Source organism: Sceloporus occidentalis, unplaced genomic scaffold (genome assembly GCF_023333645.1).
Source record: "Sceloporus occidentalis isolate IW3139 unplaced genomic scaffold, rSceOcc1.0.p SCAF_214, whole genome shotgun sequence".
In the NCBI taxonomy this organism is placed as follows: domain Eukaryota; kingdom Metazoa; phylum Chordata; class Lepidosauria; order Squamata; family Phrynosomatidae; genus Sceloporus; species Sceloporus occidentalis.
The window spans coordinates 1,085,694-1,111,848 of NW_028317194.1; the positions used below are offsets into that span (position 1 = coordinate 1,085,694).

Below are 26,155 nucleotides of genomic sequence, written 5' to 3' on the forward strand. Positions count from 1 at the left end.
CGCTTTTTCTCTACGTTTTCCTAAACTCCCTTCCATTGAGGGCATCTTCTGCTCAGCCATGAAGCCATGCGCGGGGTACATACCTCCATCTCGCATGAGATTTCCAGTGGGTCTAATGAGACAGCCGACTATCCTTTTTAAGCTAAAATTATGATTTTACTGTTTTCTACTTGTAGTCGTACCTTTTGAGGGTATCTCCGTCCGCTGAGGACCCCGACAACCACCTGGAAAGCAGAAGGATGGTCCTCTTAGATGATGTTGGTCTTGGCCTCCACAGGGACAACCTGCCTTCTTCAGGCTGAAGTTGGGCTTCAGAAGCTCAGACCAGGATTGCGTTCCTCCCGGCAGGTAGGTCCTCGGTGCCGGCGGTTGTGTCGGTGGCTGTGTGTGAGGTTCTCTTGTGGAATGATTTGCTCACAGCTGGGTTGAGTTCCTTCTGCTTTTTTTGAGCTGGTTGATGCAACCACCTCCTTCCTTTCCTGGGTAACTCGGTATCTGACTGTCATCGGTAGATTTTGGGGCAACAAAAATAGGGTCTAGAATCTCTCTTTCCGCTTTGTGGACTGATCTTTGCCAGATGTGGGACTCTGCAGTTCCTCAAATATTATTTTGCAATAACAATTATATATAAAAACCCAGACCCTGCTGACAGGTCGGCCCCATTCGGCCCCCTATCTTTTCCACTCGTTTCTACCAGATCTGTTTTCCATCAAAATCACTGAATCAGTAAATTCCCCCCCAAAAAAGGTAACAGTAAAGAAAGACTTGTTTCTCTGTAAAAGTTGTCGGGAACTGTGTGATCAATGTGTTGGCAGAGCTTGATGGGAGTGGTAGGGCACAGGGTGGTACAGGATATACAGGTGCGGTTTTTAGGCCCCAGAGCTGACACACATTTGCTTTTCACGGTTTCAAGTTGTGAGTAACTTGGCATTTCAGAAGAAAAAGCCTCAAATTAGAACCACAGGATGCCCCCACGACCGTCTCCCCTCCCGACTCTCCACCAGAAGTGCGTCGTAGAAATACTTTTTTCTTTAATGTGCAGGGCAGGCAAAGGCCAACCGAAGAGAAGACCGTTAAGGTTTGAGGTCATAGAGCACTTAGAAAAATGGGCAGACGAAAGAGGCCGATCTCCTTTTTTCGGCTGATCTAATCTAATTTTTTTTTGCATTTCTAATCTCAGCATCTTCTTGGGTTGCAAACATCCTGAGGATGGAAAGTCCGCGCGTTCTTGTCAGCGGGTGTTTGGTTGCACGCCCCGTAATACCGGGCTTATTACTCGTTTAACCTCCGAATCTGTTTCCTGTTCTCGAGTGCCGGGCTGAACGGTCCCAACATCTCGATTCTCCAAATGCAGCAGGCATGTGATCGCAAACACACGCTAAAACACACACGCATACTAACACGCAGAGCCGCTCTACACGCTAACACCTGCTAACTCCATACACATACATGCATATGCCACCTGCCCCTCGTACCACTAACCCCTGACATGCTAACACCACACACTAACACTCATGCTTACACCAAATGCTAACAACCACCACTTACATCCTACACTAAAACCCCACATGGACACTCAGTACTCCTGCTGAGAGCCTACTATTGAGGGGACGTCATGCAAGTCATGTGACCCATCGCTTCTGTAATGGGTGCCTGGGCAGAGGTCCCCCATGGCACGCCCTTTTTACACCCCAAACATGAATCTAGGGTATCCACCATGCTCTAATTACAGCAAGATACATATACCAAGAAAAAAGAGGGGTTTGGGGACACTGGGTAAGCCCCATTATTAGTGAGATCCGCATGCTGCCCAATATGTAAATGAAACAGGTGGGGGTGGAGCCAACAAATTAAAACCATCATCCCTTTGGTTGCATTAACATAAAGTGGGCAATTATATCAACGGGGAAAAGTTTCACTTTTTATCCTGTTATATTTTCAGTTTGAATTAATAATAAATATTAAAAAAATATATTATTATTATTTTTATTATTATTATTATTTTTATTATTATTGTTATTATTATTATTATTGGTATTATTATTATTGATAAATAATATATAAATGCTAAACTTGCTCTTTCAATACAAATAATTCTTGTCTTGGTTATTTATTGAGCACGCAGCTGACTTTTGCATGAATTTCAGTTATTCAAGTGATTTTTGACGAAGAATGTTCTAGAACGTTGCTGCTGAGTGTTCGGAACGTTCAGAATTTTCATTGTCGTTGGAGATCTGTTGGAGTTTTCTGATTTTTATATTAAAAAAAGGTATGAAGTCTAACAATTCAGTCTCATTTCAAAAAAGAAAATGATCTTTAAATCTGTAAATTCGATTATTTAAATGAAATATAATCCGCGGGTCGGTGAACATTTTGCTGGTTTTGATCGGACCACCGGTTTGCTTCACCTTAAATCGTCATCATTATAGACTTAAGCCTGGGATTCTGCCTCATTAGCCTACAGTTCATGACGTGAAAAGTAAAGTTCCCAGTAGTGACATCATGACCCATTGGAGACATTGTTTCTAAATTCGTCAAGTATCCAGAATGATTACATTGTTACATGTTCCGGAATGGCGACCTTTAACCTTTTTCTTTTCTTCTTAATGCTGTTGACGACAAAATGATCTTATTGAAAAGGATAATATTAAAAAAGAAATATTAACTGCAGACCGCCAATGACAGGGAACTTATCGCCTTGGCAACCGAACCAGGAGATCATCTTCACTGCAGAACATGATCGGAATCCCAGAAAGATGCAGCAGCCTCCTCGCCAGACCTTAAAGGAACAGTAAAGCCATCTACTGCTTTATATTATTATTATTACTATTATTATTATTTATATTATTATTAATAATAATAATAATACGAATAATATATTAATATTATTATTGTTGTTAATAATAATAATGATAATAAAAATATAATAATAATAAATAAATAAATAAAAAATAACTATAATCTTAATGTGTTAATAATATTATTATTTCTATAGCATTTCTGCAGCACTTTTTACAGTCCCTACATTCAAGGAGTCTGAAATACATTAGGGAAAGAGGGCTTGGCATGTGAGTTTACAATCTAGAGGACACCTTTTGTATAACGCAGTTCCATAACCATACGCGCAATAATCTGCTGAGAGAAGACAAAGACTTTATTTGAAGTTCATGCCACAGAAAAAGTTTCAGTTTTCTGCCCCCACCCCATGCAAATAAAACTCCACGGATGCTGCACGTTTTATACACAAAACAAATGCAATTAAAATAAAAACCATTCCATGTGAAAAAAAAAGGATAAACTGGGGTAATGAGAGGTATACGTGCCAGGACTAGGCTTTAAAGTCAAGATAGTGTGTATGTGTAAATGTAAAGCTTTCTGTAGATAGGAGGAGGCAGGCAGGGAGGCGCTGTGATACACGGAGTGTCCACTAGAGGGCGGAGTAAATTCCTTATTTACTCCGACCATTTAAACCCCTATAGCTAAACCCAATTAACCCCCCATACATAAAAGTATTTAACCCCTTATATCTCCAACTATTTACACCTCTATAGCTAAAAGCAATTAAGCCTCCATACATCAAAGTAATTAACCCCTTGTATCTCCAACTATTTAAACCCCTATAGCTAAAAGCAATTAAACCTCCACACATCAAAGTATTTAACCCCTTGTATCTCCACCCAATTAAATCCCCATACATCAAATATTTAACCCCTTATATGTCCAACTATTTAAACCCCTATAGCTAGACCCAATTAAACTTTCCATATATCAAAATATTTAACCCCTTGCATCTCCAGCCATTTAAACCCCTATAGCTAAACCCAATTAAACCTCCATACATGAAAGTATTTAACCCCTTATATCTCCAACTATTTAAACCCCTATAGCTAGACCCAATTTAACCCCCATGCATCAAAGCTGTCCCTTTAAACGCTGGGTTTATTGGCTCCTGCGCAGCTCAAAGTCCAGAATGACTGCATGATAACTCATTCATTGCAGCAATAAACCCCGGCGCACGATCTGCTTTATTTCCGTGTCTTGGCCTCACTGGGTCAGGTCTCTGATATCACTTCCAGCCCGAGGGCTATTCATCAGCCCCAGACCCCCGAACGCAGGTCGCCGCGCGTGTGTGACAGGCGCCCCAATACCTGTTTGGGTGAAACAAAGGGTTTTCTGAACAACAGGAAACCTTAGGGGGCTTTTCTCAAATCTAAACCGCCGCTTTCTTCCAGCGCTCCGTTTTCTTAGTGGCTTCGTGTGTAGGCGGCGTGCAGTTCTCTGCAATATTATTATTATTACTACTATTATTTATTATTATTATTATTATTTGATACGTTTACACAGACAGATACAGCAGGAGTTGAGGACCCGGCCCGTGAGCCAGAATGGTGGGCTCCTGAGGGCCTCCGCGCATGAGCTTACAATCTAATTAGCTGGCACTTTTGTTTGTTTTTTTTGCCAAAGCTGTTACATTGTGTACTTTTTCTCGCCACTTTCACAAACTATTACTTTGTTTCCGAATTGTAACGAGTGTCTGTGACGAGAGCTTTGGTTTCTTCTCCTGAAAATATCCTTATAAAGTAACCTGTCCATAAATCTATCCCCTTATCTGTTTATAACGAAGCCGCCCTCAGTGCGAGAATCTAGAACACTCGCAGATAGAACATCAATGATTAACCGTTTGGCTCCCAGCGAATGAAATGTGATAAATGTTGGATATCGAACACGCGTGTGCGGTGGGGGGGGTGTATTTTCTCAAATAAATTTTTTTCTTGCAATGATGGGGTTTTTTTTATTAATGGGAATGTTCTTGTTTCAGAAATGAGGGCTCTGCGGCTTTAAGAGGAGGAGGAGCCTGGAGAGATTGGCAGGCGATTCAGTTCAATGCAGCAGAGGAGGAGGCGGAGGCTGCAGCCGGATCAAAACACAGCTGATCGCCATCCAGACCGTAGAGCCGAAGCGGACGGCGCAGGGCGAGCGGTTGGTCAACCCGCCGGCGCCAGACCCTTCGGCAACCGTGGCCACCGGCATCCGCCAGCCACCGAAAGACCCCCCTCTTTTACTTCCCACAATCCTCTGCTGTGTTGCTGTTGAAATGTAGACAACTATATACCGTATATGAACCATAGAGGGGCCCGGATCGTAAGCGGCTGCCCCCCCCCCTTTATACGGACAAATTCCCGGCGGGTGCGAAAAAGAGCGTTGAAGATGAAGGCGTGAAGATTCCAGGTTCTGGACTGTTGATGGGATTTCGATCGGCGCTCGGATCTCCGATTTATTCCTCCCCATAGAAAAAATTATCCAGGAAGAGGTGGTAGTGTGTGGGGGGGGTAGAAGGTGGACGGGGGGGCAGGCAGGTGGCAGAAAAGGGGGCATCTGAATCTGTAAGCCATGGGATTCCTCCACCAGCTGCACCTCCTGCTCTGGAAGAACGTCGCCCTGAAGCGGAGAAGCCCCGTGAGTATTCTCAGCGCTGCGGCTGGGTTTTGGGGACGGTATGGAGCCTCCGAGCGTTAGGGGCTGCGGTGCGCTCCTTTAACCCCTTCCTGGAGCCGGAGGCGCTGCGTTGCCCGTCAACCTGGCTTTTGAAGGGTTAAGAGCGCGTGATCTCCAGGCACCGGCTATTATGTGTTGGTCAGCCAGTTGGCACGCAAAGGGTTAAGGAATTATGCGAACATTCTAGCGCGGAATAGGATGGATTGATTAACCCTCTGCAGCGTTAAGGGTTAAGTGGGGGGGGGGCAGAGGGGGTAATGCGTCGCAGACCAAACCTGGCATTTGAAGGTTAAGGATCCGGGTTGCGTGAGGACCTTCCGACGGTGAGTAGGGGGGCCCCTCCCCCCTGTTTTGGCTTCAAGAAGGGTTAAAGGTTATGAGGTGAGACCGACTCCGCAGACTGACCACCTCAAATTTATAGGGGGGGCGAATCGGACCCTTTGAGCCTCATTTAATGCCCCCCCAGTAGCTGTTTTTGGGGGGCAATTGCACAGGTCAATAAGAAATCCGCAGACGGGCGAAGGGTCCAGAAGGGGTCCCAGGGGCCGTAGCAGTCCCTTCCCGTGGGGCGTCCATGGAGTCAACTCCCACCCATAACAGGAGAATAAATTGGGGGGGTGATTTATAATCACAAACCCCCCAAAGTCCGGCGGAATCGGTAGGTAGTAGATACGTGCGCCAACCGACCGAGTTCTGGAAAAAAAAATGTCGGAGAACGTTTATTATTATTATTTATTATTTATTATTATTATTTTTTTTTAATACGAACATTCTCGTCCGATTCCCTCTTGGCGATTTAACGCAATTCAGGGGAATGTATGGAGGCAGCGTCCCCGGCGGGGGGGGGCACAGATAATTCCCCCCCTTTGCAGGGGTGTTACCCCGATACAGATACCCCCCCCCCCGTGTTCACATCAGCCGCTTACAGAATAAAACAATCCATCTCTTATCATCTTTAACCCTTTCGATGCAGCGGATCCAATAACCGACCCCCCCCCGCATAGCGAGTTATTTATACGCAGAGCTGGCGATTAGTCACGGCGACTTCTGGAAGGTGCTGAATGTGTCATCACCCCCCCCCCCGCCCGATAAAGACGGCCCTCTTATCATATGACCCCTTATATCTCGCGTGTCCACGTCGGCCCGTTCCAGATCGGAGACCCTTTAAGTATCGACGATTAACAGATGAGGTTTCTGGAACACCTAACGTTCTACGCTTCCTGCTAGTCCACCATAGACAAAAATTTTACCCCAGGCATGGGGCAAATAAATGCATCGGGTCCCCCTAGGATGCTGCGGCCGTTATGTCTCCTCCCAAAACGAGCCGAGCCGCCTGCATCCGGTAGAATCCGTTAAGAGCCGCAGAGCCTCTTATCAAATAATGCCGTATCTGGCCCCTCGCTGTACCTCGCCGGCCCTCACTTGTTAGACCTCAAGCAGCATCTAATAATAATTTAGCGGTTGTTAGAAGGCGGCCCCTGCAGATTATTCCAGAAAGACGCTCATTCCGGATTCTGCCTGAATACAAACCGAAATCTGCCGGTTTTGCTGCGATGCGTCTAACCTCGAGAACATAGAGGTTCGTGCAGCCCCCATCGGCCACCGGGAGAGATAAGCAGGGGTGTGGTGGTTCCTAGGGGGAGGTGTGGTGGGATCCTCAGGGGTGTGGCCTTCTGAGAACATATGCACATTTTGGGGAGAAGCTGTCCTCTCCTTCCTCCCCTGATGTCCTTCTCTCCTCCCCTGATGCCTCTCTTTTCTAGGAGCTCGGAATGTTTGCTGGGTATGAGGGTATCGCAGGGTTCTACGGCCCTAAAAGCCCCGATAATGTGTATAGAAACAGCAGGAAACGGCTTTATAAACTAAACGGGGTCAATAAACCCCACGCCCGGGGAATACATCGTAGATTTGGGAATTCTGCGTGTTCATTGGTGAGTCTGAGATCATAGATGCCTCCGTGCTGCACTTTAATATTTCCTCCCCGTAAGTCAAACAGAACCCCCCCCCCCGGTTCCTGCTCGTGTTTTTTCGCCCCCATCGTCTGTGTTAATTGTGTCGTAAGTTTAGCGCTCTGTGTCCGCGGAGGGCCGCACGTGTTTGTTAATAAACAATGATAATTAGACCCTGGGCAGCTGGGGCGTCCGCCGAGATCGCTATTAAATACCCCGAGATTAATAACCGGCTTTATGTTTTTTTGCTTCTCTGCCAGCTTCCGAACCCCGTTTGTTAACTCTTTATTTCCCGCGGGGGTATCGCTTCATGGGGCAGACGTTTAGTTGGGCGATGCGGGACCGATTTTAAAGCTGCTGTCCCACTTAGCCAAGAATGAGTTGCTCTCTCGTGCGCTGTGATTAACCCTTCAGAATAAAAAAAATCCATCAATCAGATGAAAGTAACAAAGTAACATTTTAAGAAGCTACAGTTTCTATAGCAACAGTCTATCACTGTCTGCTTCTGCATCATATGACAATTAAGCATTCCCTGAATAATTACTAACGCAGCAATTTTTTTTATTTTTTTTTTGAGGATTAACGGACTGTTTCTGCGCCAGGTCTGGCCGCTCACCGTCGCTATGGTTATGATAATGAAGAAAGTTCTAAAAGCGTTAAATTCTCCCATCGATGGAATTTTCAGTTTTGTTCGGTTACGCGACGGCTGTCAATGTATCGAGCGGCGACAGGCATATAATTCAATCAGCCTGCAGCTCGCAGAGCGACCGGAACAAATGACGCCTGTGATGTCATCATAAAACTCCAATCTAAAAACGTAACCTAAAATCTGCGCCAATCGGCAGATCGTATACACGTTTTATATGTTTTATTAAATCTTTTTACTGAGAGAGTGGTAGGTAAGTGGAGCAGCCTCCCAGCAGAAGTGGTAGAGGTTAATACAGCGAGAGATACATGCATGAGATAAGCATATGGCTCCTGAATCAAAGTCAGGACCAACGACTGACATTAGTCCTTTGAGCTTCTCTGCTTACTTCCTCTTCCTCGTGATAAATCATTAACCCAAACGGAGACGCAGGACGCGGTGTTACAGGACTCGTTGCATGCGATTCACCACCTTCTGGCTCAGAACATAGAACATGCGCCGTGCCGGACCGTACACGCGATAAGAATGCCAAATGAATGGGTGCCTGTCCCTTTAAGAAGCGAGCGCTGCACGTAGAGGGCGCTGCTGAGTTCAGACTCGCAGGTGAAACGCGCTGGGAGTCTGAATGTCCAGATACCCGGCACTGCTCTCCGGCGGGTATTTGGAGGCAGCTGTGGGGTAGGAAGCACAGATCCTGAAATAAAGCGGGGCTGCCTATTATTAAAAACAAATCTACAGCTTTTCATAAAGGGTTAATATTTTTATTTATTTATTTCATTAAAAATAATTTAAAATCTCACATATTTTAGGTCGGAATTAATGATGAATTATAAATGTTTGATTTCTCACTTTTAATGAAACTATTAGAAAAAAATATAGAAAGGAAATATTGAGGATTTCCCGTAAAATAACCAAAAACCGGTCACGAGGTTTGTTTGTTTTTATCCCACAATAGTGCTGGGCGCGGAGGGGTTATAGGAATATATTTGTCTTTTGTGCACAAATCCTCGCTGTTTTGTCTGGAGATGTTTACTAGCCGCTTCTCCGACCCCCGCGAATACTCTATGAATCAGCTACTTGTTTTGCTTGTTGTGTACAAAAAAAACCAAAAAAAAAACCCACGCGTTTCGCATTGGCGCACGATACCAGCTGCCGTGGAGGGATGGCCGTCGGTAGAAGCAAAAAGAATTATATATATATATATTTAAAACTTTGTTGTTGGATTAAATTCCTCGCTGTGAACCACTTTGGTCACATGACGAGCGAAACGCGTGAGGAATAAATATGCTTACTATAAAATGTAGGTTTCATCAGTATGTCCCCCGTCTAGTCGCCCGTTTCTCTTAATCGGTCGTTGGTCTCGTCTTAGATTCAGGAGCCGTATGTCTATCCCATGCATGTTTAATACCCTCACTGTATTACCCTCTACCGCTTCTGCGGCGAGGCTGTTCCACTCATCTACCACCCTCTCAGTAAAGTCACCCAGACCAATATATTGTATAGAAGAGATTCGTTGGGTACGACGGGAGTTATTTTCGCAGTTAATGCCCAGCTGCGCTGATGCCCTGTAACTGGGTCACCCGGTCCGCGCCCTCCCGGGGTTTATCTGTTCTGGTTGGCGGAGTCTGTCCAGATGGAAGGGGCGGGAGGGGGGCAGAGCCTCGCTGTCGCCGTCACCCGGTTTGTGGGTGGAAATTGGCCCCGGATCATCCTGGAGCCGCGGTACGGAGAGTCCTCGTAACATCTGCTGCTTTCATAGCTTTGTCTGATAAACACCCCCAGCCCCGGGTACCAGCCGGCCAGTTTAATGCCTCCCGTGCCATGCGCTGCGTGACTGGGGGTGGGGATATATTACCCCTGGCCAGGGATACAGCCAATCAGGATGCTTGATAACAATTGTTATTCTTATAATTATTATTATTATTTATTGTTATTGTTATTATTATTGTTACAAAGTAACCATCGGGGTTATAAACCTCGGGAACGAACCGGTTAGGAGATCAGAAACAGAAATGATTTTTTCTGTCTTTTCTCGCTCCCTAATTTCTCCCTAGAGCTGTTGGTGCATTCTATGATACTTCATTTTATCAGCAGAAGAGGTGGTGGTGGTGAATAACCGGAACAGCCTCCCAGCAGAGGTGGTAGAGGGTAATACAGCAAGGGTATTAAACTTGCATGGGATAGACATACAGCTCCTGAATCTAAGACGAGACCAACGACTGATTAAGGTTTGAAATGGGAGACTGGACGGGGGCCGAATGGGGGCCGATCTGGCGGAAAATCTGTTGAAGGACATCATTCTCTATCCATCGATGACATCGCGCACCGTGTTGCATCACACAGCAACCCAAAACCAGACGCGTGTGAAACACGGAATGCCATCGCCTGTTGTGTAATACATCATACAATAACACACGTTGTGTAATAATAACACATTTCTTGTTTGTTTTTTCTCGACGACCTACATTTACTATTTAGTATAAATTAAGGCCGTTTCATACAATATTGTTTTGGCCACCAGGGCCGCTTGCCGCTAGGTCGGTCTTCCACCCGTTCCATAGGCCCTCCATTTTCTGCCGGCCGACGCATTCTCTGCCGCAGTGGATAGAGTGATTGATGCAGATTTTGCCTTTTTTCCTCCCCACCCCCATCATGGCGTTTGATCTGTCATCTTATCAATCACTCTGCGTTCACCTTGATTAATCTCGGGGGCTTGTGCGGATTTCACCGTTTAATTATTAGTCTAATGAACCTTTATTGATTGTTTGGAGTTGGACGGGAATCCCGGCGAATCGCGGACCCATCGTGGATTTATTTACAGGGCGATCCGTGTCCGCGCGCGTAGATGGATCTAGTAGGGATCCGTGAGCCAAGGGGCAAAACAAACAGATTGCCCCAGAAACAGCCACTGGCGGGGGGGCAACGCTACCCCTTTCACTCATGAACTGCTACTACGCAAAGCGTACCTGACTACGATTAGAAATAGATTGCAAGCTCTTATGGGCAGACCTGAGCAACCAAAACAAAATACTGGTCTATGTTATGTTAAAATAGATATATTTGTAAGCAGCGGCATGTAATTAGTGTGCAATAAATTGGGTTCAAATTATATATTAATAAAAATACAATTATTTTTTTTTTAATAGTTTCACTAAAATTCATGTTTTATACACAGATTTCTCAGATAAAATTTGATTAAATTATCTTTTTGTATTTTATTTTACACTTGAATTTTTATTATTAATAAATAATATTTTGAACTGAATAGATATGTTTTGTTCTGTCTGTGGTTGCGTTTATTTTGATACATTTTGATACGTTAGAACTGTGATTATGATGTCATCTGTTATTACCGTCCCTTTTATTTTTTTCAGTGGGTGCTGGCATTTGAAATCTTCATCCCCCTGGTCCTGTTCTTCATACTCCTTGGCCTGCGGCAGAAGAAGCCGACAATCCCTGTGAAGGAAGGTAAGCGCCGTGCAAACCGTCAATATGTTATTAGAGAGATTTTAGCATCATGGATGACATCACATAATAAGATCGGCCCCATTCGGCCCCCGTCTAGTCGCCCGTTTCAAACCTTAATCAGTCGTCGGTCTCGTCTTAGATTCAGGAGCCGTATGTGTATCCCATGCATGTTTAATCCCCTCACTGTATTACTCTCTACCACTTCTGCTGGGAGGCTGTTCCTCTTATCTATCACTCTCCCGGTAGCCTAAAAAACCCACTCACTCAACTGGAGTGAACAGAAAGCCGTTTCATTTAATCTCTCCGTCCAATAAAAAAAGAATATCTCTTCCCGGCGTCCATGCGCAGGGTTAATAGTTTGTTACAGTATAGCAAAGAACAAACATATTGATCTATTGATCAGCTTTGTGCGCGCAGGGAATTTCTATAATGTGATTAAATGTCACGTCGCCCCCCCCCCTCGCAGAAAACTGTACATTAATCAACAGCAAAAAAAAAAACAATAGAAAGAGATGAATGAATGAAGTTTATGGCTTTTAATAAGTTGAGCTGTCATGGAACTCACTGTATGGGGGGGGGTTCAAGGGTACAAATCCTATTCTCTCCTAAATAATAATAATAATAATAATGTAAAAGGTTACAAAGAAACAGCCAATCAGGGGAAGGCATGCTGGGAAATAGGGAAAAAAATAGCCATATTTTTTAAATATATATATATATATATATATAATAAAAAAAAAAAATTCCCCAGGTATTTTTTAAAATAAAAATAATAAAAATAGTATGAAGTAAAATGCTGGGGTTCTGTATTCCTTCGGTTACATTTAAGATGATAGAATCTGGAAATTCCCCTGTAGCTTTTTCTGTGTAATTATTCAGCGGATTACGCCTCAGCTTGGTCATTATAATTATTGTAATACAGTTTACGGAATTAAAGTAAAATGATTTCTGGCCGATGCGAGAAACGCGTTGCCCAATTTTATTTTGATTATCTGCAGTAATTTTGCAAAAAAAAAAGGCAATTTAATCAGATAATTGATTAAAAAAAAAAGCTGCATGTTCCTTCCTGGCTGTCCGAGCTGATGTATAAATATATATAAATATATCTTCAACCATTGCTACTTTGCAAATCTGATTTCCCCGCACCGCTTTAAAATATTTTTTTTTTTTAAAGAAAAAAGGATGACCTCACTATTAACCCTTTAAGTGCCCTGGCGGGTTTCCTTCACTTAAAACTTTTAATTTAGAAATGGCTTTTTGAGAATTTCTATTTTTTTTCCCCTACTTTCTTATCTTATTGTATGTTTTATATTATTCTGTATTAATCTACATCAGGCATTAGTCTGTATATTATTATTTTTGGGGGGGGGGTCAAATATTTTACTGTCCTTTTTTGTAAGATTTTTTTTCTTTTTTGTTTTTCAATTACTGAGCTGTAATTTGTATCCATTTAAAGGGTTATATTGACATTTATGAGATTGAATGATTTCGGAACCGATAGGCGGCTGGTGCTGCGGCTTCCGTATTTTATTTGGTTGTCACCCTTAAGTGATGAATAAACCAATCTATTTTTAAAGATGTTTTGTTGCATTTTTGGACAGAACGATAAATAATATTTTGCTAAAAGTAGAGGAATAAAAAGCATTGCCCAGAACAAACCAATGTTTAAAGCACTCCTGTTGGTCACATGACCATATCCTCATAGCCAATAGGAATCCTTGGTTGATGTTTGGTTTTAATTAACTGATTTTTATTTATTTGAGTAACTTTCTGCTCAAAAACTTAAAAAAAAATAAAATTAAGAATTATAAACCTGATGACATTTTGTGAATTTAACTCTTTTATAACTAAATGCCTGATTAGAAACACCATCCCTCGCGCTGCTAAATGTCCGAAGCCTTCTCCGAAATAATTCTTTAATCTTGTAAAAAATAATTTTCCTTTTTCATAATTTTGCCAGGAATATTTAATTGTCATGTGACACAAAAGCAGGGGGAGGGGGCTTCTTAATACTGTGTTGTTTTAAGTGATTAACCCTTTTATGGAAAGAATGAAAAGGCAGATCTGTGAAGGTTTATTTGCGTAACATTACAAGAGAGCACAATTCATATTTTGTTTAAGTGGAACAGCAGCTTTAAATCTCATTCTACCTCCCCGAGGAATAACATTTAGGAGAAATACCGTAAATGTTTAATTTATTGTGTTTTTGGTTTTTTTTAATATTAACTGATTTCTCGTTTTCATGTGTTTAAGCCGTGTTCATCTTGTCATTGAACGTCAACGTTTGTGAATATTTGTTTATTTTTATTTTATTTTCTTCCCGATTTCTTCAAACACGTTGTTCTTTTCGTTCCTCATCTCCATTGCCCGACTCCACATCGCATGCTGCAGTTTGTAAGTTGTAAAGCGGTTTCTTCTCGTGGTCTGGGCCCAGCAAAGCTTTTCCGGGATGGTGTCGCAATACCCCCCCCCCCCCCCCCGTAGACCTGCTTTCCTTCTGCTTTCTCTCGTCTCCGTGTTAAGTAGACCTTGTGATCTGTAAGAGAAGACAAGAAAGCAAATGACATCACTAGATCCATAGACCAACAATTTATTTACAGGGGGCCCCTGTGTCCCGGGGCCCCATTCAATGCTTGCTCATTTTTTTAATTATTTTTACAAAATTCCCCTTTAGAGTATTAAACAAAGTACTTTTTTTTTTTTCATTTTTTTTTTTTTTCAAAATATATTGCTTAAATCCATTAGCTGGCCTGCAGGTCCCCATTGCTGATGGTCATGTGACATTTGGCCGACGCCCACTGCTTGTAAACCTCACTGCGCTGATTGCTTTATGGCAGAGAGAAGTCTTTTGTTAGATTTCTCTTTTCTTTATCCCCTTTAACTATATTTCGATTTGAAATCAATGAAGCCCGCTCTTCCAGCCCCCCCTACTCGCTTGCCTGATCACAATGTTTAGCTGGCATGGAAGCAATAAGATTTATTTTCCCCCAATAACAATGGCAAAGTTTTTCCTTTCTGGACATGTGAAAAAAAAATTGTCTTTATCAAGAGACGTGAGATAAGTTGGGGCGACCTGGTAAGCAGAATGGTAGATCAGCCAGGGCTGCGCATGGAGACACCAGCTCAGGTGGAGGATCGTAGGAGTCTAAGTTTATCGAAGGAAGAGGGTTGCAGCGCAGGAGTATGGGTTATATGTAAGGTTAAAAATTGGATGCAAGAAATAAATCACTGTCTCAGATAATTACATTTTTTTTTACTGCTTGGAGGCGAGGGCATGCAAGGTTAAAAAAAAAAAAATAATACAAAAAATGTTGTTTGGTTTTTTTTAACAAATAGGGCCCCTTTTTGACTGAATTTTTCCAAACGAAGTTATAGCCTTAATTTATCGTCTGTCGGAAATGATTGAGTGGACACCACAGTCCGTGAGCCCTAATTAATTCAGCGAAGAGTTAACCGCGCCACCACTTTGAAGAAGGGCTTTTGAAATAATACAATTTAGCTGTAAATCCTCAGAGTAAACTGGAGATTTCTCTTTAAAGGTAGAAAAAGGAGGCAGCCTTCGTATTATACCTCGTTAAATATTATCCAGGCTAAATCTGTGATATGAGTTACTTATCCCGAATCACATGTCTGATTAAGGACTTTCTGGTCCGACAGGTCCTACTTATCTGCAGATTTAACCTGTCTCTTGCTGTAGCTTCTTGTTCCCAGCCGTTCTTTGGATAAAATATAAAATTACTAATTACTTACGCCCGAAATAATCCAAGTCGCTGTTTCTTTACCTAAAGACGATACAATGTGTCCAGTTTTTCTTTGTCTTTTGATAATCATCTTCCACGTTTAAATCCTCAACCCCTCCGTGACTTTCTGTCACTCTTACTGTCTCTGTACTCCTTCTTCTTCCTCCAATCATAACTTTCAAAGTTTTCCTCCTCAATCATATCTAGACGTCTTTCTTCTACTCACTCCTGTCTTTCTTTGTTCCAGATTTGTTCCATAGATCAATCCCTCTCCTTGTGAATCTGTCCCTTGGTCCTGGTTTTGTGTTCGCATCCCAATTATTGGGCTCTGACCATGTTTGTTCTCTCGTTCACCTTCCTCAGCTTTCTACACAGCAGCCCCGTTGACCTCGGCTGGGATTTTACCTGTTATGCAGTCTCTGTGCCCCGATGGTCAACGGGATGAGTTTGGCTTCCTACAATACACCAATTCCACGTGAGTAGCGATCTCTCAATTCTCCATCCTTTGTCAGTTTGTTTTAGAATAGCGCGTTTTACCCATTTAACCCTCGTGTAGCCACAATGGTGGACATGAAATCACCAAGATCCTCAAATCCAAGAACATCGCCAAAAAAAAAGTATTTGAAGCTTGACTTCCTTGGTCTCATCTACCTCTTTGTTGAATAATTAAATTCCAGCTTTTGAGGTAGTTTTGTAGCCAATAAAAATGTTACCAGATAAAAAACTTACAATAATGTATAGATCGAGGGTTGATCGTGTTTCCTTTACTGATCCAAGAGGCAGAATTTAGAACGATACGTTGTAGTATATTCCTCCTTCTTAAATAGGTAGGGAAGTTCCTTTACTGGGTCATTTCTTAGCTCTTCTTCAGTATATTTATCCATTTCTTTTCTGCAAGTGTCCTGGTAACATTTTATCGGGCCAGCGTGGATACATTATGTGATATATTATTACTGAACCTCTTGACCAGCCTAGTCCCTTGCTTGTTCCTCTCTCCTAAAGAAGTTCCTCTTGCTTCTTATAAATTGCGATCTGTATCAGAAGTTTCTTTCTTTCCAGTGTCACGCAGCTGTTGGAGAGGATAAATGAGGTGGTGGAGGAGAGTAACCTGTTTGACACAGACAGACCCGGGTTGGAAGAGGAGCTCGAGTCCCTCAAACATCACTTGGAGTCTCTGAGCAGTGACCCGAGTTCCCTGGAGAACCATTTCCACAGCCGGCCAGGTAACCGCAGCTCATCCGCCACTGGCCCACCCAAGCCTCACCTGTGCGCGGGGCAAATTGGCCGGAACCTCCCTGTGTTACGTTATGGAACCAATTGGCTTTATGGAATTGGATGTCCTCTAATCTGGGCAATAAATGCAACTTCCAGAGCTATCCCGGCGAAGCGTGATATTCGTATGCTTTTATGTGTAATCTCTGACGCAGGTTTCCGTCTGGACTCCGTCGTGAAGAACAGGACGGCTTTTCGTTTGTTTCTCAGCCAAAACCTCTCGCTGCCGAGTGACGTCGTGGACTTTCTGGGCAATTCTAACATCAATCCCCAGGAGGTATGGACGGAGCGCGCCGGCGAATATTACTGCAAACAGATTACCTGTCCACATCAAAGCTTAGTAAATAACAAGATATTGTTTGGCGTTCTTATGCTTGGTATAATGTATCGGTCCTGATACAATTCATATCCATTCCTGTAGTGGAATAGTTTTGTCGGGTATGATAATTTAAAGAGGTCCTTTTTACTAAGAACCGTTCTTCTGTAATTGTCTCTAAATGTTTCATATCTGTTGTTACAAAAATAGCACATTTTGGAATAATATATATTTTTTGCCCCTGCTTATATTCTCCCCTCCCCCGCACCCCGCAGGTTTACCATCTGTTTTTCAGCTCTCCGTATTTATCTCCTGAAGACCTACCAGAGAGAAGTCCTTGGGAAGCCGCCACCAGCGCCGGTGAACAAATCCTCAATCTTCACGTAAGTCTATAAGATTCTATTCCTGTAGCCAAACCTGACCGCTTAACAATGGCGCCAGGAACATCACCCCATGTCTAAAGACCTATTATCTATCGTGGTTTTACTATCTTTAGCTTGTGGATGTTTCTTACTTTGAGTTCTCTTTGCCTTTTCTTTGTCCTCCTCATCCATTGGTGATGGTGTTTTCAGGGGAACATCCTGGGCAAATGGAAGTCTCTACGCGAAGGGCTGATTCACAAGGCTCTGAAGGATCCGTTGAAATCTAAACACGGACTGGCCCTTCGACTCCTGACGCTAGCTCTTGGCCTTACTGTCCCCTATTCGCCGGCCGACAGCTATGACCCTCAGGCGGTGGTGAAGGAACTAGAGGTACCCTAACCTGCTAATGGTTGTTGGATCCGTCAGAAGATCGAGGGGTTGTCTTAACGTATTCCCTTCATACAGGATGTTCTCTTTACACCCTCGGCCCTGGAAGCCCTGACCTGCGAAGGGAGTTTGGACGAGCTGGGAAGCGTTCTTCGAGTCTCCGAGCTGACGCGCCCTCTTCTCACCTCCTACCAGAGCATCGTTTGCAATGGGAGCCAACAGCTGCGCATGGAGCGCTTTCAGGAGCTTGCTGAGGAGCTAAAGGACCAAGTGGATGTTTCCAAAACCGTCAGCCAGGTAGGTGACCCAGCCTTTCCCGCCGCTGCCCTTTCTGTTATATTCCAGTAACCACGATAAGGTCCACAAAGCATAATCTTCAGGGCTCTCCATTATGTACAAAATTAAGGTTGAATCCCTTAAACTTTTTTGAAACTTGGTTGAAACCCCTCCCCCTGTTACGAAAATACTTAATTTTGGTCACCCGGAGGGCACTATATGAATTATTTTATATCCAATTAGTATCAGTTGAAGGAATGAAATCATGGGTCTTGAAGTTTTATGACTTTGATGTTCAACTTTGATGTTCCAGCTTCGTCTGGACGAGGTGAACGCCACAGCAACTCAACGTCGGCTGCGCGTCCTGCTGGAGGACCTGCTGGAAGTTCAAAAGATCTTGAAGGACGTAGACATCCTTTCGGCTCTGGCAAAACTGCTACCCAAGGGTGCGTGCGCGAGCAAATCCCCTCCAACCCCTGGTAACGCCACCAGCTGGGGCAGCAACTCCACCGCAGGCTCCAACTTCACCGCAGATGGAGAAGAGACCAAGAATCCGGATGGAGATACAGAAAACCCTCAGAGCCAGTTTTCAGCTTTCGTTCAGCTCTGGGCAGGACTCCAGCCCATCCTCTGCGGCATCAACCGGTAAGCATCTAGAAAGGGGTACTGGGACCAGTGACTTCTCTGGAGGTGAACAAACTGGCCAATATCTACAAACTAAACGTTGACCTGGGGACTACAATGTCTTAGACCCATGACCCAATTCTGTTTGTAGACTTGTATGGTTTTTTCCCTGCCATCTATTGGTTTTCTAGACCATGGTCCACTCCGCAGACAGTCTTCCTCCAAGCTGTGGGTTCTCGCTATGAGAACACATTCTATGTACTGGAGATGTTCTCCAACCCTCTGTCTGTGTCTTCCTCGCAGGACCATTGAACCAGAGGCACTCAAACAAGGGAATATGAGCTCGCTGGGATTTACAAGCAAAGAACAAAGAAACTTGGGGCTTCTTGTCCATCTCATGACCAGCAACCCCAAAATCCTCTACTCTCCAGTGGGTACCGAGGTGGACAAGGTGATCCGGAAGGTATAAATTCCTTACGGGGAAGCAATCGGACCGTGGATGACCTCTCCTCTATGGCTTTATAATAAATTGTGGTCAGTAATGAAACTGCGTTCCTGTAAACTCCTTCATGGCGTTCTTCGCTGTCCTCCGGAGTATCGTAAACAAGTCCGCAGGTTTGAGATCAGATAAAAGCAAATCCATATTTCTGGCTCCCTTGACGCTGATCCTGTCCACTTGTATTATATCTTTAGTACATTAAGAACTATGCTATAAGTTTTATGTACTTAACATGATCCTGTTTAATTCTATTTTTTTTTTTTGCTCACCTTTTAAAAGTCCAATTTGGTTAGATTGATTGATGTTTCAGGAATTTGTATCTGATGGATTTGCGCTCCAAAAATGATAAAGGCAGGTTTGGTAGACCTGCTGGGTAGAGATTTCCTTTCCTGGTGATTGTTGAAACCATGTTTCCCGACTGGTTACGTTGTATCGAGGGTACACTTTGACTCTTTTTTGTCCTAGGCGAATGAGACCTTTGCGTTTGTGGGGAACGTGACTCAATATGCCTGGATGTGGATGAACATTTCCACCGAGATCCGCGGTTTGCTGGAAGATGGGATCTTGCAACAGCGTATCCAGTGGTTACAGCAGGTAACGGCAGATAGGACCAAATCCACAGTGACGACTAAAATGTCCGCTCGGGTGGTGGAGAACTTTCATGTAGAATGAGAGGCTTGGGGCGGTAAGGGTTACGACATCGCGTATGAATAGGAACAGCCTTAGAACCCAACAGTGATGGCCTCATATGGACCCAGAGGTTAGGGTTCTGTCACTTCCACTCTCACGCTGTCTGATTTAATTCCACGACAGTTTACGAATGACCTGCAGAAACACCCAGAGCTGCTGAACGGCACCGACAGCGACCTCCTGCAACGGGTAATCGGCGCAAACTTCTCCATGCCAAATGCCAGCACTTTGCTGCAGCAGTTAGACACCATCGACAATGCGGCCTGCGGGTGGACACAGTTCATGTCCAAGGTGAGGGCAACTTACTTCCGGAACGTGTGCAAACAAGTCCTCTATTTGCCCCAAAGGATACTCCTCATTTTAGGATATTGAGTACCAAATATATAACAATAGTGTCCATGAGATGTAACTGGGCTGATGAGTATCGTAAGGCAGAACCAAAGTGTATTGTTTTCATGAGGAAGTGGAGTGGGCGGAACCAAAGAAAGCAAGATGGCTTCCCACATGTCAGGATTCCCAACTAATAAAAGGAACAAATATATCTCTCTCAAATAAACACTATTGGTTATTTTTTGCAGTCCATTTTTTGTAAGGAAAATATTATTTCTAAAATTAGATAACTTCCGTTTCAATTTTTGTAGTTGTGTAGTTTTTAGTTGGGGGTCTTCTGTAAATAAATGTATTTTGTCTTCCTCTCTCCATAAGGTGAGCGTGGACATTTTTAAAGGCTTTCCGAACGAGGACAGTATTGTGAACTACACCCTGAATCAGGCTTATCATGATAACGTCACGGTGTTTGCAAGTGAGTAACTCACGGGTCTGTGAAAAGCAGGGGAAAATCTTTTTAATATTATCTGTTCTTAATTACTGTAATTTGTAATTAATCGGCAGGAAGTCACATGATGATCAGAGACATTAACATAAACTTGTTTAAACATTTAATGGTGTCAGTGTCTGGGGGATGGCGATTCATATTGCATTTTTCTCATTGATTTTATTCATGTTGTATCTAAGACACAGGAAGTGAAATGTGCATCAATAATCTACTTCCCTCTTCTACTGAAAAATAGTAATTAATTCTCCATTTTCCTCGCGTTGCCCAGGTGTCATCTTCCAGACTCGGCCAGATGGCTCACTTCCCCCTCACGTCATGTACAAGATAAGACAAAATTCCAGCTTCACGGAAAAGACCAACGAAATCCGCCGGGCATATTGGCGTCCCGGGCCAAACACCGGCGGGCGCTTTTATTTCCTGTACGGCTTCGTGTGGATACAAGGTCACTATCGTATATATTAAATGGGTTAAATGCCTGGATGACCTCCCTTTGTGTTTTTTACCATATTTTAAGAACGAGAGTATTGGACACATTTTCTATTTCCATGAATGGATTGTAATTTTATCCCTGTGTCCCCGCGCATGTTTCACACATGTCTTCAGACTTGTCACACAATCTATAGGCTTCCTTCTAACCTTTGAACCCTCATCGTTTCTTGGTCAATTTTCGCAGACATGATGGATAGAGCCATCATCAATAACTTCGTGGGACACGATGTTGTGGAACCGGGGAACTACGTGCAGATGTTTCCATACCCCTGTTACACACGTGATGAGTAGGTACCATCGTTGGTGGTCTTGATGTGGTCCATGACCTTGAACCCAGTAGAACTTGGTAGACACATAGCAAGCCAACCCTTTATATGTGATTTCACGTTAGTACTTGGGTTATCAACAATGTTAATGCAATTGTTAACAATGGCTGCAAAGTGCGTGATTACGTTGTCTCCGTGCCCCTCCAGCTTTCTGTTTGTGATCGAACATATGATGCCACTCTGCATGGTCATCTCCTGGGTATATTCTGTGGCCATGATGATCCAGCATATCGTGGCGGAGAAGGAGCATCGTCTGAAAGAGGTAACATGACCAGGAATCTAGTCCCAGACATGCATAAACCCTATTTCCCTCCTGTGATGGAGAACTTCATCTCCTCACTTGCTGTGCCCAGGTGATGAAGATGATGGGTCTGAATAACGCAGTACACTGGGTGGCGTGGTTCATCACGGGGTTCGTCCAGCTTTCCATCTCCGTCACGGCCCTGACCGGCATTCTGAAGTATGGCCAGGTCCTCATGCACAGCAATGTCTTTATAATCTGGCTCTTCCTCTCCATCTACGCAGTGGCGACCATCATGTTCTGGTGAGTACAAGGAGGTGCGGGCTGACCGGGACGGTGTAGGTATGTAACAGGGAGGGATATATGGATCGTTTCATCGCATGAGGACATGTATCTATGAAAAGAATGACCCAGCGCGGTTGTACAACTACCCAACAAAGGGTAACAATGTGAAGAATGACTGGAACACAAGGAAAGAGGAAAAAAAATTAACTTCACATAAGGTTTTCGTGTGTCCGTTTGTCTCCTGCCCCCTTGCAGTTTCCTGGTCTCGGTGCTATACTCCAAAGCCAAACTGGCTTCTGCGTGTGGTGGCATCATCTATTTCCTGAGCTACGTGCCGTACATGTATGTAGCCATCAGGGAAGAGGTGGCCCATGACAAAATCACAGCCTTCGAAAAGTGCATTGCTGTAAGTAACATCCAGAATCCCCACAGACCTAAAAGTAGAAGAGACCTTATTGGAAGTTCCATCAGGAATTATTGATACATTTTAGAGCTCCGAACATTCAATTATCTGTGTTTTATTTGGTCAATGAAACAAAAAAATGGGGTTTCTACTCTTTCCATACAGTCCCTCATGTCTACTACTGCCTTTGGCCTTGGCTCCAAGTACTTTGCCCTGTACGAGGTGGCCGGGGTCGGGATTCAGTGGCATACGTTTAGCCAGTCACCGGTGGAAGGAGATGACTTTAACCTCATGCTGTCCATGATGATGTTGATCATCGATGCGGTTGTGTATGGAGTCCTGACCTGGTATATTGAGGCTGTTCACCCAGGTATGATACACGGGATTCTTCCAGTATCCCAAGAGATCTTGAATACTAATGATTGATAAATTTGGCTCAGGGCTGGTATATAGTGGTAAAAAAGAAACCTTACTATCTAATTCAATGTGAAAATGTCCCCTCATTATTAATTGTCTCATATTTTGTCTTAAGAGGTGTTGTTGACCTTCAGACATGAAATATTGGCCTGACTCGTGTATACTTTGGCTCCATGTTTTGTTACAGGCATGTATGGCCTCCCACGTCCCTGGTACTTCCCTTTCCAGAGATCTTACTGGCTCGGAAATGGTCGTATTGAGTCATGGGAATGGTCGTGGCCCTGGTCACGGCCACCTAGGTTAAGCGTCATGGAAGAAGACCAAGCCTGCGCCATGGAGACCCACCGTATGGGTGAGTGCTGAAAAAAAACCATAGTGGGCTAAAGACAATCAGTCACATAGTGGGCTAAAGGCATGCCTCAATCACAGGCTAGGTTTACGTGACCCAATGATCCATTTGGCTTTTCAGAGGAGACTCGAGGCATTGAAGAGGAACCCAATCACCTACCGCTGGTTGTCTGCATAGACAAACTGACCAAAATCTACAAGACTGGCATGAAGTTGGCTCTGAACAAATTGAGCCTCAATCTTCACGAAAACCAGGTTGTTTCTTTTTTGGGGCATAACGGAGCTGGCAAAACCACCACCATGTAAGTAGAAGGTAGCTTCAACCCTTTGCTCTCTGTACCACCATGGAGTGTCTGTGAGGCGGCCTTACATTTTTGTCTCCTTCGCATAAATAGGTCCATCCTGACCGGCCTCTTTCCCCCGACCTCGGGCTCGGCAACCATTTATGGGCACGATATCCGCACAGAGATGAACGAGATCAGGAAAAGTTTGGGGATGTGTCCTCAGCACAATGTGCTCTTCGACAAGCTGACGGTGGAGGAACACCTGTGGTTGTACTCCCGTCTGAAAGGAATGGCTGAAGAGGAGATCCGCAAAGAGATGGACAAGTACGTAATGAGAGCAGGGACAGCCGGTACCGCATGGGTTGGGTCTGTGGGTAATAGGAGTTGTAGTCCAAGGTTGATTAGGACTCCACAAATTGTCATCCGTGGTCTGTAACATGGTTCTAGAACCTTTCCGACTTGATATCTACAAGTTGGGTTCCTCGCTGTTCTTTAAATTAGCAACACATTGAAGCATCTTTATGGAGGATTTTTCTTTGGGGGGGGAATGTATGGGTTAAATAAGACATTAAGTGACACGCATATTTTTACTTTTACAGAATGATCGAGGACTTGGAGCTGTCCAACAAGCGCCACTCTTTAGTCCAAACCCTGTCTGGCGGCATGAAAAGGAAACTGTCCGTAGCGATTGCTTTCGTCGGAGGCTCGAAGGCCGTTATCCTGGACGAGCCGACGGCCGGAGTCGATCCTTACGCGAGGAGAGCTATATGGGACCTTATCCTAAAATACAAGCAAGGTACAGCATACGTTGGGCATTGTGTCCTTTACGTGACGAGTGCTGATTGACCCGATTGCCTTATCGCTTCCAGGCCGGACAATCCTCCTTTCCACGCATCACATGGACGAGGCTGACCTCCTCGGAGACCGAATCGCCATCATTTCCCACGGGAAGCTGAAGTGCTGCGGGTCTCCGCTATTTCTGAAGAGCACGTACGGAGACGGGTACAAACTGACCGTGGTGAAAAAACAGAGAGGCCCAGGTTTGTTGTTTTTCACCAAACATGAAATCTAGAACATATAGATAAGTCTTGATTCTCACTCTAGAATCCTTTTACATATTTCAATGCACTCGCTCGCTCTGGTTACTTTGCCTCTGGGTCTACCTGGGTCTTTCTCTCTCTTTAGATGCTGGAAACACCCCCGGCTCCAACGTCAGCCCCTGCTCCGAGCCCAGAGTCTCCCAGTTTATTAAGAAATACGTGGCCTCGTGTCTGCTGGTTTCCGACACAAACACGGAATTGTCGTACATTCTTCCCAGCGAGTCCGTCAGAAAGGGCTGCTTCGAGCGTTTGTTCCAGGTACCCACCTTGAACTTTTCTGTAGGAGGGCAGGAATTTGGGTCTAAATGCTAATTTTGACTCTTGTTTGGTTTGACCTAATTTTTTTGGTTTGAAAGCATTTGGAGCAGAGCCTGAGTGATCTACAACTGACCAGCTTTGGACTGATGGACACCACCTTGGAAGAGGTTTTCCTTAAGGTCTCAGAAGAAGACCAGTCTCTTGAGAACAGCGACGCAGGTAGAGATCTGAGGGATTTATCAAGAAAATAAGACTCTTCCCATTTTGGACTTGCTTTTTCCAATGATGTTTGTGGCACAGCTCTTCCATTTTGTGTGGTTTGTTTGCTTAGTGGGTGAACCATTGTCGTTGGCATGGACCTCTCTCCATAAACCTCAGCAGCACACGTCTGTTAAGACAATGGAGTTCGGTTCCCATATACAAGAAAGGACCCCCCTCTTTCTACCCCGCTTACCTCCTTCTACCCTACGCCCTTACAGCCTGTTCTGCTTTATCTTCCAGACGTAAAGGAGTCCAAGAAAGACTCCCTGAGACCTCTTATCCAGCCCGAGACGGGAGAAGAGTCCACACCGGGTGCGGACTCACTAGACAAGCCAGATGTGGAACTCAACAACTTTGCGTCAGGAAACCGGCTTGGCCACTCGCCAAGCTCCCTGCGTTCCGGCTCGTCATCCTCTGTCGGCTCTATACGGGGGGAAGAAGGTGGAGCGTATGCCGAGTTCTACGGGGACTACTCTCCTCTGTTTGATAACCCTCAGGACACAGAGAACCTGAGTTTACACGGTGAGCGATCTTCCGTGTTTAGGATTGAGTATGAGTGAGTGTTCAGTTTCCGGTGGTTCCTCTGCTTGGTATATGGTGTAGCGCCACTGAATTCCCCCAGAGACCTCCTAGAAGAGAGGCTTAGCCGTGTTTTCCGCTCTCAGATACAGAGACGGAGGAGATGGAGCTGCTGGATGGGCAGGGAAGCTACAAGCTGGAGGGATCGTGGCTGAAACTGCGCCAGTTCCACGGACTGATCGTGAAACGCTTCCACTGCGCCAAGAGGAACACCAAAGGGCTCTTCTCGCAAATCCTGCTCCCGGCATTCTTTGTCTGCGTCGCGATGACGGTGGCGCTGTCCGTTCCGGAAATCGGTAAGTGCGCTTCTCCATTTATCCAATGGTTCTAGAGCGGGAGAAAAACCAGAGTATAACCAAAGCAGATACTCGATAAAAAAAAACACGGTAAATCGTGAAACGCGACGGTGGAAAAATATGTAACACTATCAGTTCATAAAACGGTAAAAAGAATCTAACGGTTACAATTTGTTTCCTTCCGCCAGGAGACCTCCCTCCGCTGATTCTCTCCCCATCTCAGTATCACAACTACACTCAACCCCGCGGGAACTTTGTGCCGTACGCCAACGAGGAACGACGGGAATACATGTAAGGATGAAGTGTAA

General features: G+C 44.4%; 1 protein-coding gene across 2 annotated transcripts in view; it reads left to right on the forward strand.

Annotated features, from left to right (window-relative positions):
- Positions 1-5,391: 5,391 nt before the first annotated feature.
- The window catches only part of LOC149277458 (ATP-binding cassette sub-family A member 2-like), a 28,651-nt gene continuing 7,887 nt past the window's right edge, over positions 5,392-26,155 (forward strand). The window contains exons 1-29 of one of the 2 annotated variants that reach the window (XM_089502936.1): positions 5,392-5,457; positions 11,466-11,559; positions 15,663-15,774; positions 16,359-16,528; positions 16,727-16,848; positions 17,163-17,270; positions 17,460-17,639; positions 17,715-17,933; positions 18,226-18,557; positions 18,840-18,999; positions 19,501-19,629; positions 19,849-20,016; positions 20,431-20,527; positions 20,829-21,002; positions 21,234-21,336; positions 21,523-21,637; positions 21,729-21,919; positions 22,157-22,307; positions 22,470-22,674; positions 22,909-23,073; positions 23,191-23,371; positions 23,465-23,677; positions 23,953-24,149; positions 24,223-24,393; positions 24,539-24,711; positions 24,810-24,930; positions 25,213-25,508; positions 25,646-25,847; positions 26,036-26,138. In XM_089502936.1, coding sequence (XP_089359062.1) covers positions 5,392-5,457; positions 11,466-11,559; positions 15,663-15,774; positions 16,359-16,528; positions 16,727-16,848; positions 17,163-17,270; positions 17,460-17,639; positions 17,715-17,933; positions 18,226-18,557; positions 18,840-18,999; positions 19,501-19,629; positions 19,849-20,016; positions 20,431-20,527; positions 20,829-21,002; positions 21,234-21,336; positions 21,523-21,637; positions 21,729-21,919; positions 22,157-22,307; positions 22,470-22,674; positions 22,909-23,073; positions 23,191-23,371; positions 23,465-23,677; positions 23,953-24,149; positions 24,223-24,393; positions 24,539-24,711; positions 24,810-24,930; positions 25,213-25,508; positions 25,646-25,847; positions 26,036-26,138 — 4,718 coding nt within the window. Of the gene's footprint in view, positions 5,458-11,465; positions 11,560-15,662; positions 15,775-16,358; positions 16,529-16,726; positions 16,849-17,162; positions 17,271-17,459; positions 17,640-17,714; positions 17,934-18,225; positions 18,558-18,839; positions 19,000-19,500; positions 19,630-19,848; positions 20,017-20,430; positions 20,528-20,828; positions 21,003-21,233; positions 21,337-21,522; positions 21,638-21,728; positions 21,920-22,156; positions 22,308-22,469; positions 22,675-22,908; positions 23,074-23,190; positions 23,372-23,464; positions 23,678-23,952; positions 24,150-24,222; positions 24,394-24,538; positions 24,712-24,809; positions 24,931-25,212; positions 25,509-25,637; positions 25,848-26,035; positions 26,139-26,155 lie in introns of both variants that reach the window. The other variant, XM_089502937.1, reaches the window with a different exon arrangement.